We start from the raw sequence: 21,663 nt of genomic DNA, 5'->3' as shown, positions 1-21,663 counted from the left end.
TCGGAGGGCCTGGCGCCACGTGCCGTCAGCTGTATGCGGGAGTTACCCGCAGCATGGCGCTGTACGGGGCGCCGATTTGGTCAGATAGGCTCTCCGCAGCCAATAAGGCCCGACTGCGTAGGCCACAAAAAGTTGTGGCTAACCGCATAGCTCGGGCCTATGTGACGGTGGCTTGGGCAGCAGCTTGCGCTCTTGCCGGAACCCCGCCATGGGAACTGGAAGCCCAGGTACAGACTGAGGTGTACCGGGAGCGGGCCAGGTGCAGGTCACTTGGAATCAGGCTCGCTCCCAGGGAAATGAGGGCGGTCAGGCAGCTGGCCGTGGATAGACTGCGCGAGCGATGGAAAGTCGAGCTGGAGAACTCCCCATATGGTGTAAGAACCATTGGGGCGCTCCTGCCATCGCTCGCAGACTGGGTTGGAAGGGGCCACGGCCAGCTGACCTACAGGTTGACGCAGGTAATGACCGGACACGGGTGCTTCGGTCATTACCTGCACAGGATTGGCAGAGAGGTGAGCGCGGTCTGCCATGAGTGTGGAGAGCCGGATGATACGGCCCAACACACTCTGGCAGACTGCGAAAAGTGGGCGGAGGAGAGGGTGGAGCTGATAGTGGAGCTGGGAGGAGAAGACCTTGCGCTGCACAGCGTCGTAGAAAAGATGCTGTGCAGCGAAAGGTGCTGGGATGCGGTGGCTTCCTTCTGCGAGGCTGTCATGTCGCAGAAGGAGGCCGCTGAGAGGGTGCGTGAGGCGCAAGCCGACGCCCCTCTGAACAGGAGAGGCAGAGGTGGCAGGCGGCGGGCACGATACGCCCGTCGTCTGCTACGGTGAGGACGCCTGGCGAGGCAGAACCGGGGGGCGTCGTGGTGAAATGTCCGCGATCCCATGGCGCCCCCATCAACGGTTGGTTGGAAAACGCCGCAGGAGGTTTTAGTGGGTAGTCTGGGCCGGCAGCGGCCTGGGAGCCCCACACTCCGGGGGAGATGTTCTTCCCCTGGGTCGCCCGTAAATGGGTTTCCTCCTGCGAGAACAAAAAAAAAAAAAAAAAAAAAAAAAAAAAAAAAAAAAAAAAAAAAAAAAAAAAAAAAAAAAAAAAAAAAAAAAAAAAAAAAGGTTAGGTTAGGTTAGGTTAGGTTAGGTTAGGTTTTTTTTTTTTTTTGAAGAGCTAGTATTGAATATATTGGGCAGATTAAAAGCAAATATTGGTATCATTTATATTTGGGATAACATTGGGGTCCCTGCTGTTTTTTTGCTAGTTGATACAAAGTTTGCAGGGAGTCCCACCACAGGGTATGTGGTATAATAAATATATATGGTACAGTTTTTGTCTATAGAGAAAGTTTTTTTTTTTTTTGGGATAGAAGGTAGAAGTGGGAAAGGAGAAGAGTTTTTTCATGTGCTGTTTATGGCCTTTAGGTTTTCAATGATTTTGTTGATGTGCGTGTTCAGGGTCTTCATTGTCTCATCTTTTTGTGTAGATAGCAGGAGATTAAATTCCTCAATTCGGTGGCTCTGGCACGCCACGACATAGTCGTGGCGCGTTTTTGAGAACATTGGGCACTTCATCAGTATGTGCGGCACATCTTGCGTCGTGGAGTCGTCGCAGGGGCACTTGTCATCATCCGTGATCTTAAAGCGATGGAGGTACTCCTTATGGTATCCGTGACCAGTTAATATTTGCGTAAGGGCAAATGAGATTTTGAATGCGCTAAGGAAGGAGAAGATGTTTGTTAATGAAGGGAAGAAGGCTTTGGTGGTGGCACCCTGCGCGGCCGACTCGTACTCCGCCTGCCAAGCCTGGAGCGTTGCCGCTTTTAGGAGTCGCTTGGCGTGGGATAGTGGGAAGAAATTGACCTCGGACGCTGTCTTTTTAGAGGCCGCCTCTTTGGCCGTCGCGTCCGCGATCTCGTTTCCCACTATCCCGACGTGAGCCTTCGTCCACACAAAGTCCACCACCTGGTTCCTGGACCGCAGCAAGAACAGATCTCTGTGAATACGATTCACGAGATAGTCTGTGTTGCTGCGGTCCTGGATAGCCTTTATAGCAGATAAAGAATCTGAAAAGATCTTGGCCGAGGAGTGGTCTCGAAGACGAAGCCACTCCAAGGCTTGGGCTATTGCGTACAGTTCCGCCATGAAGACAGTAGCGGTTCTGCACAATTTAAATTTCCTGGTCACGGATCCCCCCGGCAGTCCCTCCATGATGATGACAAACGCCGCCCCCGTGTCCCCATTGTCGTGTTTGCTCCCGTCCGTGAAGACATTGGGTGCCTCCGGGTTCATGAGGTAGTCGGTTTCCTCCTGCGTGGTCGCCGTACTGTAGTCTATAGTGACCCGCTCGGCTGGATGCAGGAGGTCCCTAACCCGGACACGCCGGTACAGCCCAATGTCCTCAGGGAGGGAGTCCAACATACCGGTCTTCTTGATGTGGTGTGTCTCACGCACCTCGTCAATCACCAAGTGTAGCGGCGGAAATCGTGCCAGTGCGTCGGCTGCGACGGCAGATATTGTGTGGAATCCGCGTATTGCCATGATTGCGAATTTCCTTTGGAATGACCGGAGCGCTCGGCGGACCAGGTGGTATTTCGTTGCGGACCCCCATATCCCTGCCGCATAGGTAATAATGGGGGTCACAACCTGTCTATAGATGCAGTCAATATTTTCTGGGTGAACACCCCATGTGGGCCGAACGAATCGTATAAGATTTTGGTCGCTTTGTGTATAATGTATTTGGTGTGGTTTATGAATGTGAGTCTCTTGTCTATTATAACTCCTAAGAGTTTGATGGTGTCGGAGATTGGTATCTGAGTGTTGTCGATGCGGATGATGGCGGTCTGTGTGTGTTTGGTGAATGAGATGAGTTTAGTTTTGTCGGGCCCAAAGTGTAGCTTGACTCGTTCGCCCCAGGCATGAATATCTTGTAGACTTTGCTCAGAGATCTTTTCCACCTCCTCACGTGTTCGACCCTCGACGATCAGCAACACATCATCCGCGAATGCTTGGATGTGTGCGCCGTCAGGTAGGGGCAACGTGAGGAGTTCGTCCAGAATTATGTTCCAGAACACCGGTCCGCAGGCCGACCCTTGGATGCACCCCTTGGTCATCTCTTTGGACGCCGTGCTGTCGGCGTACTCCAGGGTTACGGTCCTGTTCGAAACACAATTCCGGACGATGCGGTGGATATTCTTAGGGCATTTGATATGCCGAAGCCGCCGAAAAAGTGCCGGCCACCAGGCATTGTCGAATGCTGCCTTGATATCCAGTGAGACTGCTACGACTTGCTTTTTATTGTTCTTGGCATTGTTTATGGTCTCTAGGGCTAACTCAAGAGCGTCTGTAGTGGATGTTTGTTCCCTAAATCCGAATTGTCTGTTGGAGAGTTGTTCTTCGCATTCCGCTTTGTAAGTGATCCGTTTGATCAGCAGCTTTTCTAGGACCTTGCCGAACACGGGGATGAGTCCTATAGGCCGATAGGAGCCGAGTTCCTCCATATCGGTCTTGCCAGGTTTCGGGAGGATCCTGACCACCGCCTTCTTCCAGGTTTTCGGGAAATATCCCAGTTCCAGGCACCTATTGTACAAATTAGTGAAAAATTCAGGATATTCATCAAATGCTTCCTTACAGATATCTGAGGTCAGGTGGTCTCCTCCCGGAGCCTTCTTGTGACCGATATGGGCCAGGCACTCCCGGACCTCCGCGGCCGTGAACGGAAGGTCATCCTCCGAGTCTGGCAAGTCGTCCATACTGCTTCGTATTTCCCTTTGGCAGTTGAGAGTGTCAGGAGTGTCATCGGGATAAAAGTGGTTGAGCAGCGCATGGGCGGTGTTGGGGCTATTGTCTGTGTATGAGTTGTTGATTTTTAACGTCTGTGGTGGTCTTCTGAGAGGCGATTCTTTAATAATGCGGTTGGTGACCGCCCATACGTCCTCCTTATCCTGTGCGTCGCAAAATTGCCGGAAATGTTCCGTGGACGCTTTTGAGATGGCAAGGGCATAGTTCTTTTTCGCCTCCTGGTAGTTGTTAATCGCATCGCCGAGGGGTCTGTTGGCTCTCTTTAAATAGTGGAGTCTGTGATGTAGGCGGATGCATTCCTTTTTCATGTTTTCGAGGTCGTCTGACCACCATGGGTTGTGGGATTTAGGGGTTCGGTTTCGGTGGAAAACCCTGCTGCAGACCCGTTGGATGTTGGTGGTAAGCTGGTCCACCACGCGGTCCAGCCCTTCCCCAGAGAGAGTAGCGACATTTGTTTGACCCACCAGCGGGGCCATGACTGGCACCAGTTCCTCGCGGAATTGCTTCCAGTCAGCCCTGTAGGTGGAGTATTTGAACGTCGAAGAGCTTTTTAGTTTACTCAATCTGTGGGGCGGTGTCATCACGTAGGTGATGCCGTTGTGATCTGAGGAGGGACAAACCGCGCGGTCGACCTGCCAGTTGTTAATGCTGTCAGCAAGGTTGTGTGAGGCGTATGTTACATCGACAATGGAGGAGCAGTGGTTCCCATGTCTTATCGCTTCGAAGGTGGGTTCATCGCCTACATTACAGACTGCCATGTTGTTAGAGGCCATAATGTTAGCCACCTCATCTCCCCTGTCGTTCGCATCGCGCTGTCCCCACTCTTGATGGCTTCCATTTACATCACCGCCGACAAGCCGTAAGGAGGAGTTGGTCGTCCGCAGGAAGTGGTTGAGTTTGGATAGCGTGGATTCAGTATCCGTGTCAGGCTCAACATAAATTGAAGCGACATCCAAAAATCTGGACCCAAGGTTGATGCGGGTGACGGCTAGGTTCGCGGTAGATAGTTGCGTGACGCCAATGGCAGCCACGGTAGGTTTAGTAAGGATGCAAGCCTTGACTCGGGAGCCATTAGAAAATTGGTAGACATTTATTCCCGGTGGGGGCCTAACTTCCAAGCCGCTACCCACATAGGGTTCAGAGATCAAGGCGATATCGAAATTCTTTTCGCGAAAGTGAACAAGAAATTCCTGTTGGGATGTATAGCACCGGTTGAGGTTACACTGTACAATTTTTACTGTTTTAGTACCCATAGTCGGTTGATTCGTTTAGGGATTTTTGGGCTTTCAGAATCTTGGGGCAAACTTTAGTGTCTAGAGCAGAATGATTGGTGCCTGTGCTGTTGGTTTGTTTGCAATTGTAGCAACACATTTTAGTTGGGTCGGTTCTATGGGAGCAGGTGGAGATGTGATGCGCGGCGGAGCCACAGTGGGCACACGGGTAGAACTCCGCTTCACATTTATTGCCAGTGTGCCCGAACTGAAGGCATTTCCGGCACTGCACAAAACGGCTGAAGTCCGCCACGTGTACCCTCTGATGCTCCACGTTGACGCGGCCCTCCTCCACCAAGGTTCGCCGAACTGCCGGTGCCACTTCTAGAACTACGTTATAAAATTTATCGTTTCTGTTCCTCAGAAGGAAGCAGAGACGGAGATCGTCGACGGCCACCTGATTTTGGCTGCTGATTATGTCTAGCAACTCCTCTTTCGGCGTTTCCTTGCTGACCCCCTTCAGAATAATGAGGGGCTTTCGGAGCCTTGACTCCTCTGCCACAAGTCCCGGTATCCTGTTCACCCTTGCCACAATTTCGTCTCTTTGCGCGGCGTTATCGAAATTCACCTTTACCGTGTTATTGCGCAGGGTGCGCACTTGCGATGGCGCGAAAGTGCTATTACGGAAGGTGATCTTCTTGCGCCACTCGTCGTAGACCACCGGCTGATGTTCGCCGGTCGCCTTGGCTTTGATGATCATCGCCGGTTGGACGGGAGATCGCGGCGCGGGGCGTTTGGGTGGGGGGGTGGTTGCAGCCACCGATGCGAAGGATTTTGTGAGAGGTACCGGAGTAGGCGCTGGAGGGGGAAGGGGAGGGGCCTGCGCTTTGAGTTCCTCTCGGATGGTTTCCCGGATCGTTTGGAGGACGGCGTCAGATACCGGTTTGGTGAGTTCGGGCGGCTCATCGTATTTGGCCATCTCTACGGCGCCCATGATGTTCTGCGCGAGGTCTTTGATACGCTTCTTGTTAGCGCTTGTCACGCTTTTCCCCTCCGAGATTTTGGCCATAATTTCCTTAGCGGAGTCAACAATGAGCGTGAACGCAGTTTGAAGGGCGGACGGGGGGGCCGGGGCGGGTTCTGGGGTTGGTGCAATTGCCGGCGTTGGTGCAGTCGCAGGGCTTGGAGAGCGACGAATCAGCGTGGGTGGGGAGTACACCAGTGCGGGGGTGGCCATCGAGGAAGGAGAGAGCGATTCCCAGCTGGCCGGGATCTCGTCCCCTCCGTCCTCGCGTGGGGGGTTAGGTGAGTTTTGTCTGCTAGATGGGGTGCTGGGAAGCGATATCCACCCCCTAGACGGTGACGGAGGAGGAGTAGACACCTGCCGATCAGTCGGGGATCTGCTATCTATTCGCGGCAGAGGGGGTAGGGGCGATCGCCTTTGAGTCCTCCCCCTGGGCGGGGGTGACCGAGGGGAGATACGCGGGGAGTGAGAGCGTGAATGCCCCGCTCTAGAGGTGGTGGGTAGCGGCGGGGGACTCTGCTGTGTTATAATGTCCGTAGGAGTCTCGGAGATGCGGGTGAGGTTCCTACGGTTCCTGTCTGGGGGGCGAGTATTGGCCGCCTTACGCGGAGGTGAGTGGGCTAGGACCATGTTGTCTTAGATCGCAGAAGTGTTTAGAAGAAAGTATGAAAAAAATTTAGAATATCGTCTATGTAAGTAAAAGTTGAGGAGGCGAGGGAGAACAACAGAAGAGAGAATAACAAGAAGCAACAATTTTCCAAAGTAGAGGACGGGTAGAACTAGCAAAGTAATCCTAAACTATTGTTATTAGGGGAGCTGTTAATTTAGGTGACAATTTTTGGCCCTAGGTGGCGGTAAAAGCGAAGTAGATCTGGGTATGGGGTGTCCCAAGTGAAGTCCCTTTTACAACCTGAACACAATTGGGCGGGTGTGGTGGGTGAAAATTTCAAAATTGGGTGGTCCTATCGAGACGTGTGAGGCGTCAAAAGATGCGCCTCCGTTAGCCTGATAAGATGGTGTAACAAGCTAGCGAGGGTCCGATAGAAAAAATTTGGAAAAAAGGGGAAAAAGTGTGATTTTATTAAAATTTGTATGAAAATTTCTATGTTACAGGTGAGAATGCAAGAAAACTGCAACGGAATGCGACGAAACTTCACAGGGAGCCGGGAGACAGGTGAGTAAACAGAACTACAAACAAAGACGATCAAGGGATAGCGAGAAAAAATTTTTGGGGATTATTTGAGTGTTAGCGCCTAAGTATGGCGTTCACGGAAACTAAAGGAATTTTTTAAAGAGAAATTATGGAGAAAACTGCACTGAAAACACTTGTTATATCGAAGGATACACGAGATGCACTAAAGAGAAAATTCACTGGGATGTAGGGGAACAAATGGATGGTTAGGTTAGGTTAGGTTAGGTTTTTTTTTTTTTTTGAAGAGCTAGTATTGAATATATTGGGCAGGTTAAAAGCAAATATTGGTATCATTTATATTTGGGATAACATTGGGGTCCCTGCTGTTTTTTGCTAGTTGATACAAAGTTTGCAGGGAGTCCCACCACAGGGTATGTGGTATAATAAATATATATGGTACAGTTTTTGTCTATAGAGAAAGTTTTTTGTGATAGAAGGTAGAAGTGGGAAAGGAAAAGAGTTTATTTATGTGCTGTTTATGGTCTTTAGATTTTGTATGATTTTATTTACATGAGTATTAAGGGTCTTCGTTGTTTCATCTTTTTGGGCTGATTGTAGGAGATCGAACTCCTCAATCTGATGGCTCTGGCACGCCACGACGTAATCGTGACGTGTTTTTGAGAATATTGGGCACTTCGTTAGTAAATGTTGTACGTCCTGTGTTGTGGTGTCGTCGCAGGGGCACTTGTCATTGTCTGTGATCTTAAAGCGATGGAGGTACGCCTTATGGTATCCGTGACCAGTTAATATTTGCGTAAGGGCAAAGGAGATTTTGAATGCGCTAAGGAAGGAGAAGATGTCTGTTAATGAGGGGAAGAAGGCTTTGGTGGTGGCACCCTGCGTGGCCGACTCGTACTCCGCCTGCCAAGCCTGGAGCGTTGCCGCTTTTAGGAGTCGCTTGGCGTGGGAGAGTGGGAAGAAATTGACCTCGGACGCTGTCTTTTTAGAGGCCGCCTCTTTGGCTGTCGCGTCCGCGATCTCGTTTCCCACTATCCCGACGTGAGCCTTCGTCCACACAAAGTCCACCACCTGGTTCCTGGACCGCAGCAAGAACAGATCTCTGTGAATACGATTCACGAGATAGTCTGTGTTGCTGCGGTCCTGGATAGCCTTTATAGCGGATAGTGAGTCTGAAAAGATCTTGGCCGAGGAGTGGTCTCGAAGACGAAGCCACTCCAAGGCTTGGGCTATTGCGTACAGTTCCGCCATGAAGACAGTAGCGGTTCTGCACAATTTGAATTTCCTGGTCACGGATCCCCCCGGCAGTCCCTCCATGATGATGACATATGCCGCCCCCGTGTCCCCATTGTCGTGTTTGCTCCCGTCCGTGAAGACATTGGGTGCCTCCGGGTTCATGAGGTAGTCGGTTTCCTCCTGCGTGGTCGCCGTGCTGTAGTCTATAGTGACCCGCTCGGCTGGATGCAGGAGGTCCCTAACCCGGACACGCCGGTACAGCCCAATGTCCTCAGGGAGGGAGTCCAACATACCGGTCTGCTTGATGCGGTGTGTCTCGCGTATCTCGTCAACCACCAAGTGTAGCGGCGGAAATCGTGCCAGTGCGTCGGCTGCGACGGCAGATATTGTGTGGAATCCGCGTATTGCCATGATCGCGAATTTCCTTTGAAATGACCGGAGCGCTCGGCGGACCAGGTGATATTTTGTTGCAGACCCCCATATCCCTGCCGCATAGGTAATAATGGGGGTCACGACCTGTCTGTAGATGCAGTCGATATTTTCTGGGTGGACGCCCCATGTGGGCCGAACGAATCGTATGAGATTTTTGTACACTTTGGTCGCTTTGTGTATAATGTATTTCGTGTGGTTTATGAATGTGAGTCTCTTGTCTATTATAACTCCTAAAAGTTTGATGGTGTCAGAGATTGGTATTTGAGTGTTGTTGATGCGGATGATGGCGGTCTGTGTGTGTTTAGTGAATGAGATGAGTTTTGTTTTGTCGGGACCAAAGTGTAGCTTGACTCGTTCGCCCCAGGAATGGATGTCCTGTAGACATAGCTCGGAGATCTTTTCCACCTCCTCACGTGTTCGTCCCTCGACGATCAGCAACACATCATCCGCGAATGCTTGGATATGTGCGCCGTCAGGTAGGGGCAACGTGAGGAGTTCGTCCAGGACTATGTTCCAAAACACTGGTCCGCAGGCCGACCCTTGGATGCACCCCTTGGACATCTCTTTGGACGCCGTGCTGTCGGCGTAGTCCAGGGTTACGGTCCTGTTCGAAACATAGTTCCGGACGATACGGTGGATGTTCTTAGGGCATTTGATGTGCCGAAGCCGCCGAAAGAGTGCTGGCCACCAAGCATTGTCGAACGCTGCTTTAATATCCAGCGAGACTGCTACAACTTGCTTTTTGTTATTCTTGGCGTTGTTTATAGTCTTTAGGGCCAACTCGAGAGCGTCTGTAGTAGATGTTTGTTCTCTAAATCCGAACTGTCTATTGGAGAGTGTTTCTTCGCGTTCCGCTTTGTATGAGATCCGTTTGATCAATAGCTTTTCTAGGACCTTGCCGAACACGGGGATGAGTCCTATAGGCCGATAGGAGCCGAGCTCCTCCATATCGGTCTTGCCAGGTTTCGGGAGGATCCTGACCACTGCCTTCTTCCAGGTTTTCGGGAAGTATCCCAGTTCCAGGCACCTATTGTACAGATTGGTAAAAAATTCAGGATACTCATCGAATACCTCCTTGCAGATGTCTGAGGTCAAGTGGTCTCCTCCCGGGGCCTTCTTGTGACCGATATGTGCCAGGCATTCCCGGACCTCCTCGGCCGTAAACGGAAGGTCATCCTCCGAGTCCGGCAAGTCATCCATTCTGTTCCGCATTTCCCTTTGACAGCTCGTTGAATCCGGGGTATCATCAGGGTAAAAATGGTTGAGAAGTGCATGGGCGGTGTTGGGGCTATTGTCTGTGTATGTGTTGTTGATTTTTAAAGTTTGTGGTGGTCTTCTGAGAGGCGATTCTTTGATGATGCGGTTGGTGACCGCCCATACATCCTCTTTATCCTGTGTGTCGCAGAATTTCCGGAAATGTTCCGTGGACGCTTTCGAGATAGCCAGGGCGTAGTTCTTCTTTGCCTCCTGGTAGTTGATAATCGCTTCGCCGAGCGGTCTGCTGGCTCTTTTTAAGTAGTGTAGTCTGTGATGTAGGCGGATACATTCCTTTTTCATATGTTCGAGGTCGTCTGACCACCATGGGTTGTGGGATTTAGGGCTTCGGTTTCGGTGGAAAACCCTGCTGCAGACCCGTTGAATGTTGGTGGTAAGCTGGTCCACCACGCGGTCCAGCCCTTCCCCAGAGAGAGCGGCAACGTTTGTTTGACCCACTAGCGGGGCCATGACTGGCACCAATTCCTCGCGGAATTGTTTCCAGTCCGCCCTATAGGTGGAGTATTTGAAAGTCGAGGAACTTTTTAACTTGTTCATTCTGTGGGGCGGTTTCAATACGTAGGTGATGCCGTTATGGTCTGAGGAGGGGCAAACCGCGCGGTCGACGCGCCAGTTGTTAACACTGTCAGCAAGGTTGTGTGAGGCGTAGGTAACATCGACAATGGAGGAACAATGTTTCCCATGTCTTATCGCCTCAAAGGTGGGTTCATCGCCTACATTGCAGACTGCCATGTTGTTAGATGCCATGATGGTGGCCACTTCTTCTCCCCTGTCATTCGCATCGCGATGTCCCCATTCCTGATGGCTTCCATTGACATCGCCGCCGACCAGCCGCAAGGAGGAGTTGGTCGTCCGCAAGAAGTTGTTTAATTTGGGCAGTGTGGATTCCTTGTCTGTGTCGGGTTCCACATAAATTGAGGCGACATCCAGGGATCTGGGACCAAAGTTGATGCGGGCGACGGCCAGGTTCGCGGTGGATAGCTGCGTGACGCCAATGGCGGCCATCGTGGATTTGGTAAGGATGCAAGCTCTGACTCGGGAGCCATTTGAAAATTGGAAGACGTTAATTCCCGGTGGGGGCCTGACTTCTAGGCCACTACCCACATAGGGTTCCGATATCAAGGCCATATCGAAGTTGTTATCGCGGAAGTGCACTAAAAATTCCTGTTGGGATGTATAGCACCGGTTAAGGTTACATTGTACGATGTTTATTGTGTTAGTAACCATAGTCGGTTGATTCATTTAGGGATTTTTGGGCTTTCAGAATCTTTGGGCAAACTTTAGTGTCAAGGGCGGAGTGTTTAGTGTTTGTGCTATTTGTTTGTTTGCAGTTGTAGCAACACATTTTAGTCGGGTCGGTTCTATGGGAGCAGGTGGAGATATGGTGCGCGGCGGAGCCGCAGTGGGCGCACGGGTAGAACTCCGCCTCGCATTTATTGCCGGTGTGCCCAAACTGTAGGCATTTCCGGCACTGCACGAAGCGGCTGAAGTCCGCCACGTGTACCCTCTGATGCTCCACGTTGACGCGGCCCTCCTCCACGAAGGTTCGTCGAACTGCCGGTGCCACTTCCAGGACTACATTGTAGAATTTGTCGTTTCTGTTCTTTAGAAGGAAGCAGAGACGGAGGTCGTCGACGGCTACCTGGTTTTGGCTGCTGATTATATCCAGCAGCTCCTCTTTCGGCGTTTCCTTGCTTACCCCCTTCAGAATGATGAGGGGCTTTCGGAGCCTTGACTCCTCTGCCACAAGTCCCGGGATCCTGTTCACCCTTGCCACAATTTCGTCTCTTTGCGCGGCGTTATCAAAATTCACCTTTACAGTATTATTGCGCAGGGTGCGTACTTGCGATGGCGCGAAAGTGCTGTTGCGGAAGGTGATCTTTTTGCGCCACTCGTCGTAGACCACCGGCTGATGTTCGCCGGTCGCCTTGGCTTTGATGATCATCGCCGGTTGGACGGGAGATCGCGGCGCGGGGCGTTTGGGTGGGGGGGTGGTTGCAGCCACCGATGCGAAGGATTTTGTAAGAGGCACCGGAGTAGGCGCTGGAGGGGGAAGGGGAGGGGCCTGCGCTTTGAGCTCCTCTCGGATGGTTTCCCGGATCGTTTGGAGGACGGCGTCAGATACCGGTTTGGTGAGTTCAGGCGGCTCGTCGTATTTGGCCATCTCTACGGCGCCCATGATGTTCTGCGCGAGGTCTTTGATGCGCTTCTTGTTAGCGCTAGTCACGCTTTTCCCCTCCGAGATTTTGGCCATAATTTCCTTAGCGGAGTCAACGATGAGCATGAACGCCGTTTGAAGGGCGGTCGGGGGGGCCGGGGCGGGTTCTGGGGTTGGTGCAATTGCCGGCGTTGGTGCAGTCGCAGGGCTTGGAGAGCGACGAATCAGCGTGGGTGGGGAGTACACCAGTGCGGGGGTGGCCATCGAGGAAGGAGAGAGCGATTCCCAGCTGGCCGGGATCTCGTCCTCTCCGCCCTCGCGTGGGGGGTTAGGTGAGTTTTGTCTGCTAGATGGAGTGCTGGGAAGCGATATCCACCCCCTAGACGGTGACGGAGGAGGAGTAGACAGCTGCCGATTAGTCGGGGATCTGCTATCTATTCGCGGCAGAGGGGGTAGGGGCGATCGCCTTTGAGCCCTCCCCCTGGGCGGGGGTGACCGAGGGGAGATACGCGGGGAGTGAGAGCGTGAATGCCCCGCTCTAGAGGTGGTGGGTAGCGGCGGGGGACTCTGCTGTGTTATAATGTCCGTAGGAGTCTCGGAGATGCGGGTGAGGTTCCTGCGGTTCCTGTCTGGGGGGCGAGTATTGGCCGCCTTACGCGGGGGTGAGTGGGCTAAGACCATGTTGGCTTAGACCAGAACGAAAGTATTTAGAAAGAAAGAAAGAAGTATGAAATTTTAGAGTATCGTCTAGGTAAGTAAAAGTTGAGGAGGCGAAGGAGAACAGCAGAAGAAAGAATAACAATATACAGTAATTTTCCGAAGTAGAGGACGGGTAGAACTAGCAAAGTAATCCTAAACTATTGTTATTAAGGGAGCTGTTAATTTAGGTGACAATTTTTGGCCCTAGGTGGCGGTAAAAGCGAAGTAGATCTGGGTATGAGGTGTCCCAAGTGAAGTCCCTTTTACCACCTGAACACAATTGGGCGGGTGTGGTGGGCGAAAATTTCAAAAATGGGTGGTCCTATCGAGACGTGTGAGGCGTCAAAAGATGCGCCTCCGTTAGCCTGATAAGATGGTGTAACAAGCTAGCGAGGGTCCGATAGGAAAAACTTGGAAAAAACAGGAAAAAGTGTGATTTTAATAAAATTTGTATGAAAATTTACTATGTTACAGGTGAGAATGCAAGAAAACTGCAACGGAATGCGATGAAACTTCACAGGGAGCCGGGAGACAGGTAAGTGAGCAGAACTACAATCAAAGACGATCAAGGGATAGCAAGAAAAAATTTTAAAGAATTATTTAAGTGTTAGCGCCTAAGTATGGCGTTCACGGAAACTAAATGAATTTTTTAAAGAGAGATTATAGAGAAAACTGCACTGAAAACACTTGTTATATCGATGGATACACGAGATGCACTAAAGAGAAAATTCACTGGGATGTAGGGGAACAAATAGATATAAGTCGACCACGTGCCTGAGGGGCTTAGGTAAACTTTTTGAAGACCGTGAAAATACGATTTCAAAAACGGGTGGTCCTATCGAGACGTGTGAGGCGTCAAAAGATGCGCCTCCGTTAGCCTGATAAGATGGTGTAACAAGCTAGCGAGGGTCCGATAGGAAAAACTTGGAAAAAACAGGAAAAAGTGTGATTTTAATAAAATTTGTATGAAAATTTACTATGTTACAGGTGAGAATGCAAGAAAACTGCAACGGAATGCGATGAAACTTCACAGGGAGCCGGGAGACAGGTAAGTGAGCAGAACTACAATCAAAGACGATCAAGGGATAGCAAGAAAAAATTTTAAAGAATTATTTAAGTGTTAGCGCCTAAGTATGGCGTTCACGGAAACTAAATGAATTTTTTAAAGAGAGATTATAGAGAAAACTGCACTGAAAACACTTGTTATATCGATGGATACACGAGATGCACTAAAGAGAAAATTCACTGGGATGTAGGGGAACAAATAGATATAAGTCGACCACGTGCCTGAGGGGCTTAGGTAAACTTTTTGAAGACCGTGAAAATACGATTTCAAAAACGGGTGGTCCTATCGAGACGTGTGAGGCGTCAAAAGATGCGCCTCCGTTAGCCTGATAAGATGGTGTAACAAGCTAGCGAGGGTCCGATAGGAAAAACTTGGAAAAAACAGGAAAAAGTGTGATTTTAATAAAATTTGTATGAAAATTTACTATGTTACAGGTGAGAATGCAAGAAAACTGCAACGGAATGCGATGAAACTTCACAGGGAGCCGGGAGACAGGTAAGTGAGCAGAACTACAATCAAAGACGATCAAGGGATAGCAAGAAAAAATTTTAAAGAATTATTTAAGTGTTAGCGCCTAAGTATGGCGTTCACGGAAACTAAATGAATTTTTTAAAGAGAGATTATAGAGAAAACTGCACTGAAAACACTTGTTATATCGATGGATACACGAGATGCACTAAAGAGAAAATTCACTGGGATGTAGGGGAACAAATAGATATAAGTCGACCACGTGCCTGAGGGGCTTAGGTAAACTTTTTGAAGACCGTGAAAATACGATTTCAAAAACGGGTGGTCCTATCGAGACGTGTGAGGCGTCAAAAGATGCGCCTCCGTTAGCCTGATAAGATGGTGTAACAAGCTAGCGAGGGTCCGATAGGAAAAACTTGGAAAAAACAGGAAAAAGTGTGATTTTAATAAAATTTGTATGAAAATTTACTATGTTACAGGTGAGAATGCAAGAAAACTGCAACGGAATGCGATGAAACTTCACAGGGAGCCGGGAGACAGGTAAGTGAGCAGAACTACAATCAAAGACGATCAAGGGATAGCAAGAAAAAATTTTAAAGAATTATTTAAGTGTTAGCGCCTAAGTATGGCGTTCACGGAAACTAAATGAATTTTTTAAAGAGAGATTATAGAGAAAACTGCACTGAAAACACTTGTTATATCGATGGATACACGAGATGCACTAAAGAGAAAATTCACTGGGATGTAGGGGAACAAATAGATATAAGTCGACCACGTGCCTGAGGGGCTTAGGTAAACTTTTTGAAGACCGTGAAAATACGATTTCAAAAACGGGTGGTCCTATCGAGACGTGTGAGGCGTCAAAAGATGCGCCTCCGTTAGCCTGATAAGATGGTGTAACAAGCTAGCGAGGGTCCGATAGGAAAAACTTGGAAAAAACAGGAAAAAGTGTGATTTTAATAAAATTTGTATGAAAATTTACTATGTTACAGGTGAGAATGCAAGAAAACTGCAACGGAATGCGATGAAACTTCACAGGGAGCCGGGAGACAGGTAAGTGAGCAGAACTACAATCAAAGACGATCAAGGGATAGCAAGAAAAAATTTTAAAGAATTATTTAAGTGTTAGCGCCTAAGTATGGCGTTCACGGAAACTAAATGAATTTTTTAAAGAGAGATTATAGAGAAAACTGCACTGAAAACACTTGTTATATCGATGGATACACGAGATGCACTAAAGAGAAAATTCACTGGGATGTAGGGGAACAAATAGATATAAGTCGACCACGTGCCTGAGGGGCTTAGGTAAACTTTTTGAAGACCGTGAAAATACGATTTCAAAAACGGGTGGTCCTATCGAGACGTGTGAGGCGTCAAAAGATGCGCCTCCGTTAGCCTGATAAGATGGTGTAACAAGCTAGCGAGGGTCCGATAGGAAAAACTTGGAAAAAACAGGAAAAAGTGTGATTTTAATAAAATTTGTATGAAAATTTACTATGTTACAGGTGAGAATGCAAGAAAACTGCAACGGAATGCGATGAAACTTCACAGGGAGCCGGGAGACAGGTAAGTGAGCAGAACTACAATCAAAGACGATCAAGGGATAGCAAGAAAAAATTTTAAAGAATTATTTAAGTGTTAGCGCCTAAGTATGGCGTTCACGGAAACTAAATGAATTTTTTAAAGAGAGATTATAGAGAAAACTGCACTGAAAACACTTGTTATATCGATGGATACACGAGATGCACTAAAGAGAAAATTCACTGGGATGTAGGGGAACAAATAGATATAAGTCGACCACGTGCCTGAGGGGCTTAGGTAAACTTTTTGAAGACCGTGAAAATACGATTTCAAAAACGGGTGGTCCTATCGAGACGTGTGAGGCGTCAAAAGATGCGCCTCCGTTAGCCTGATAAGATGGTGTAACAAGCTAGCGAGGGTCCGATAGGAAAAACTTGGAAAAAACAGGAAAAAGTGTGATTTTAATAAAATTTGTATGAAAATTTACTATGTTACAGGTGAGAATGCAAGAAAACTGCAACGGAATGCGATGAAACTTCACAGGGAGCCGGGAGACAGGTAAGTGAGCAGAACTACAATCAAAGACGATCAAGGGATAGCAAGAAAAAATTTTAAAGAATTATTTAAGTGTTAGCGCCTAAGTATGGCGTTCACGGAAACTAAATGAATTTTTTAAAGAGAGATTATAGAGAAAACTGCACTGAAAACACTTGTTATATCGATGGATACACGAGATGCACTAAAGAGAAAATTCACTGGGATGTAGGGGAACAAATAGATATAAGTCGACCACGTGCCTGAGGGGCTTAGGTAAACTTTTTGAAGACCGTGAAAATACGATTTCAAAAACGGGTGGTCCTATCGAGACGTGTGAGGCGTCAAAAGATGCGCCTCCGTTAGCCTGATAAGATGGTGTAACAAGCTAGCGAGGGTCCGATAGGAAAAACTTGGAAAAAACAGGAAAAAGTGTGATTTTAATAAAATTTGTATGAAAATTTACTATGTTACAGGTGAGAATGCAAGAAAACTGCAACGGAATGCGATGAAACTTCACAGGGAGCCGGGAGACAGGTAAGTGAGCAGAACTACAATCAAAGACGATCAAGGGATAGCAAGAAAAAATTTTAAAGAATTATTTAAGTGTTAGCGCCTAAGTATGGCGTTCACGGAAACTAAATGAATTTTTTAAAGAGAGATTATAGAGAAAACTGCACTGAAAACACTTGTTATATCGATGGATACACGAGATGCACTAAAGAGAAAATTCACTGGGATGTAGGGGAACAAATAGATATAAGTCGACCACGTGCCTGAGGGGCTTAGGTAAACTTTTTGAAGACCGTGAAAATACGATTTCAAAAACGGGTGGTCCTATCGAGACGTGTGAGGCGTCAAAAGATGCGCCTCCGTTAGCCTGATAAGATGGTGTAACAAGCTAGCGAGGGTCCGATAGGAAAAACTTGGAAAAAACAGGAAAAAGTGTGATTTTAATAAAATTTGTATGAAAATTTACTATGTTACAGGTGAGAATGCAAGAAAACTGCAACGGAATGCGATGAAACTTCACAGGGAGCCGGGAGACAGGTAAGTGAGCAGAACTACAATCAAAGACGATCAAGGGATAGCAAGAAAAAATTTTAAAGAATTATTTAAGTGTTAGCGCCTAAGTATGGCGTTCACGGAAACTAAATGAATTTTTTAAAGAGAGATTATAGAGAAAACTGCACTGAAAACACTTGTTATATCGATGGATACACGAGATGCACTAAAGAGAAAATTCACTGGGATGTAGGGGAACAAATAGATATAAGTCGACCACGTGCCTGAGGGGCTTAGGTAAACTTTTTGAAGACCGTGAAAATACGATTTCAAAAACGGGTGGTCCTATCGAGACGTGTGAGGCGTCAAAAGATGCGCCTCCGTTAGCCTGATAAGATGGTGTAACAAGCTAGCGAGGGTCCGATAGGAAAAACTTGGAAAAAACAGGAAAAAGTGTGATTTTAATAAAATTTGTATGAAAATTTACTATGTTACAGGTGAGAATGCAAGAAAACTGCAACGGAATGCGATGAAACTTCACAGGGAGCCGGGAGACAGGTAAGTGAGCAGAACTACAATCAAAGACGATCAAGGGATAGCAAGAAAAAATTTTAAAGAATTATTTAAGTGTTAGCGCCTAAGTATGGCGTTCACGGAAACTAAATGAATTTTTTAAAGAGAGATTATAGAGAAAACTGCACTGAAAACACTTGTTATATCGATGGATACACGAGATGCACTAAAGAGAAAATTCACTGGGATGTAGGGGAACAAATAGATATAAGTCGACCACGTGCCTGAGGGGCTTAGGTAAACTTTTTGAAGACCGTGAAAATACGATTTCAAAAACGGGTGGTCCTATCGAGACGTGTGAGGCGTCAAAAGATGCGCCTCCGTTAGCCTGATAAGATGGTGTAACAAGCTAGCGAGGGTCCGATAGGAAAAACTTGGAAAAAACAGGAAAAAGTGTGATTTTAATAAAATTTGTATGAAAATTTACTATGTTACAGGTGAGAATGCAAGAAAACTGCAACGGAATGCGATGAAACTTCACAGGGAGCCGGGAGACAGGTAAGTGAGCAGAACTACAATCAAAGACGATCAAGGGATAGCAAGAAAAAATTTTAAAGAATTATTTAAGTGTTAGCGCCTAAGTATGGCGTTCACGGAAACTAAATGAATTTTTTAAAGAGAGATTATAGAGAAAACTGCACTGAAAACACTTGTTATATCGATGGATACACGAGATGCACTAAAGAGAAAATTCACTGGGATGTAGGGGAACAAATAGATATAAGTCGACCACGTGCCTGAGGGGCTTAGGTAAACTTTTTGAAGACCGTGAAAATACGATTTCAAAAACGGGTGGTCCTATCGAGACGTGTGAGGCGTCAAAAGATGCGCCTCCGTTAGCCTGATAAGATGGTGTAACAAGCTAGCGAGGGTCCGATAGGAAAAACTTGGAAAAAACAGGAAAAAGTGTGATTTTAATAAAATTTGTATGAAAATTTACTATGTTACAGGTGAGAATGCAAGAAAACTGCAACGGAATGCGATGAAACTTCACAGGGAGCCGGGAGACAGGTAAGTGAGCAGAACTACAATCAAAGACGATCAAGGGATAGCAAGAAAAAATTTTAAAGAATTATTTAAGTGTTAGCGCCTAAGTATGGCGTTCACGGAAACTAAATGAATTTTTTAAAGAGAGATTATAGAGAAAACTGCACTGAAAACACTTGTTATATCGATGGATACACGAGATGCACTAAAGAGAAAATTCACTGGGATGTAGGGGAACAAATAGATATAAGTCGACCACGTGCCTGAGGGGCTTAGGTAAACTTTTTGAAGACCGTGAAAATACGATTTCAAAAACGGGTGGTCCTATCGAGACGTGTGAGGCGTCAAAAGATGCGCCTCCGTTAGCCTGATAAGATGGTGTAACAAGCTAGCGAGGGTCCGATAGGAAAAACTTGGAAAAAACAGGAAAAAGTGTGATTTTAATAAAATTTGTATGAAAATTTACTATGTTACAGGTGAGAATGCAAGAAAACTGCAACGGAATGCGATGAAACTTCACAGGGAGCCGGGAGACAGGTAAGTGAGCAGAACTACAATCAAAGACGATCAAGGGATAGCAAGAAAAAATTTTAAAGAATTATTTAAGTGTTAGCGCCTAAGTATGGCGTTCACGGAAACTAAATGAATTTTTTAAAGAGAGATTATAGAGAAAACTGCACTGAAAACACTTGTTATATCGATGGATACACGAGATGCACTAAAGAGAAAATTCACTGGGATGTAGGGGAACAAATAGATATAAGTCGACCACGTGCCTGAGGGGCTTAGGTAAACTTTTTGAAGACCGTGAAAATACGATTTCAAAAACGGGTGGTCCTATCGAGACGTGTGAGGCGTCAAAAGATGCGCCTCCGTTAGCCTGATAAGATGGTGTAACAAGCTAGCGAGGGTCCGATAGGAAAAACTTGGAAAAAACAGGAAAAAGTGTGATTTTAATAAAATTTGTATGAAAATTTACTATGTTACAGGTGAGAATGCAAGAAAACTGCAACGGAATGCGATGAAACTTCACAGGGAGCCGGGAGACAGGTAAGTGAGCAGAACTACAATCAAAGACGATCAAGGGATAGCAAGAAAAAATTTTAAAGAATTATTTAAGTGTTAGCGCCTAAGTATGGCGTTCACGGAAACTAAATGAATTTTTTAAAGAGAGATTATAGAGAAAACTGCACTGAAAACACTTGTTATATCGATGGATACACGAGATGCACTAAAGAGAAAATTCACTGGGATGTAGGGGAACAAATAGATATAAGTCGACCACGTGCCTGAGGGGCTTAGGTAAACTTTTTGAAGACCGTGAAAATACGATTTCAAAAACGGGTGGTCCTATCGAGACGTGTGAGGCGTCAAAAGATGCGCCTCCGTTAGCCTGATAAGATGGTGTAACAAGCTAGCGAGGGTCCGATAGGAAAAACTTGGAAAAAACAGGAAAAAGTGTGATTTTAATAAAATTTGTATGAAAATTTACTATGTTACAGGTGAGAATGCAAGAAAACTGCAACGGAATGCGATGAAACTTCACAGGGAGCCGGGAGACAGGTAAGTGAGCAGAACTACAATCAAAGACGATCAAGGGATAGCAAGAAAAAATTTTAAAGAATTATTTAAGTGTTAGCGCCTAAGTATGGCGTTCACGGAAACTAAATGAATTTTTTAAAGAGAGATTATAGAGAAAACTGCACTGAAAACACTTGTTATATCGATGGATACACGAGATGCACTAAAGAGAAAATTCACTGGGATGTAGGGGAACAAATAGATATAAGTCGACCACGTGCCTGAGGGGCTTAGGTAAACTTTTTGAAGACCGTGAAAATACGATTTCAAAAACGGGTGGTCCTATCGAGACGTGTGAGGCGTCAAAAGATGCGCCTCCGTTAGCCTGATAAGATGGTGTAACAAGCTAGCGAGGGTCCGATAGGAAAAACTTGGAAAAAACAGGAAAAAGTGTGATTTTAATAAAATTTGTATGAAAATTTACTATGTTACAGGTGAGAATGCAAGAAAACTGCAACGGAATGCGATGAAACTTCACAGGGAGCCGGGAGACAGGTAAGTGAGCAGAACTACAATCAAAGACGATCAAGGGATAGCAAGAAAAAATTTTAAAGAATTATTTAAGTGTTAGCGCCTAAGTATGGCGTTCACGGAAACTAAATGAATTTTTTAAAGAGAGATTATAGAGAAAACTGCACTGAAAACACTTGTTATATCGATGGATACACGAGATGCACTAAAGAGAAAATTCACTGGGATGTAGGGGAACAAATAGATATAAGTCGACCACGTGCCTGAGGGGCTTAGGTAAACTTTTTGAAGACCGTGAAAATACGATTTCAAAAACGGGTGGTCCTATCGAGACGTGTGAGGCGTCAAAAGATGCGCCTCCGTTAGCCTGATAAGATGGTGTAACAAGCTAGCGAGGGTCCGATAGGAAAAACTTGGAAAAAACAGGAAAAAGTGTGATTTTAATAAAATTTGTATGAAAATTTACTATGTTACAGGTGAG

At 46.9% G+C, this 21,663-nt stretch overlaps 1 protein-coding gene across 1 annotated transcript; it reads right to left on the bottom strand.

The window, feature by feature from the left end:
- Nucleotides 1-11,335: 11,335 nt before the first annotated feature.
- On the bottom strand, nt 11,336-12,958 carry LOC128683174 (uncharacterized protein Rv2082-like). The gene has a single exon (XM_053768486.1). It carries the CDS (start codon nt 12,956-12,958, stop codon nt 11,336-11,338), a length of 1,623 nt encoding a protein of 540 aa, XP_053624461.1.
- Nucleotides 12,959-21,663: the final 8,705 nt, after the last annotated feature.

The sequence above is a fragment of the Plodia interpunctella genome, chromosome Z (genome assembly GCF_027563975.2).
Source record: "Plodia interpunctella isolate USDA-ARS_2022_Savannah chromosome Z, ilPloInte3.2, whole genome shotgun sequence".
NCBI lineage: Eukaryota > Metazoa > Arthropoda > Insecta > Lepidoptera > Pyralidae > Plodia > Plodia interpunctella.
The sequence above is the reverse complement of the archived record's forward strand: the minus strand, read 5'-3'. Positions and strand labels throughout refer to the sequence as shown.

What these genes read in the sequence shown, in the direction of transcription:
- LOC128683174 (XM_053768486.1), bottom strand. Translation starts at nt 12,958, where the DNA reads ATGGTCTTAGCCCACTCACCCCCGCGTAAGGCGGCCAATACTCGCCCC.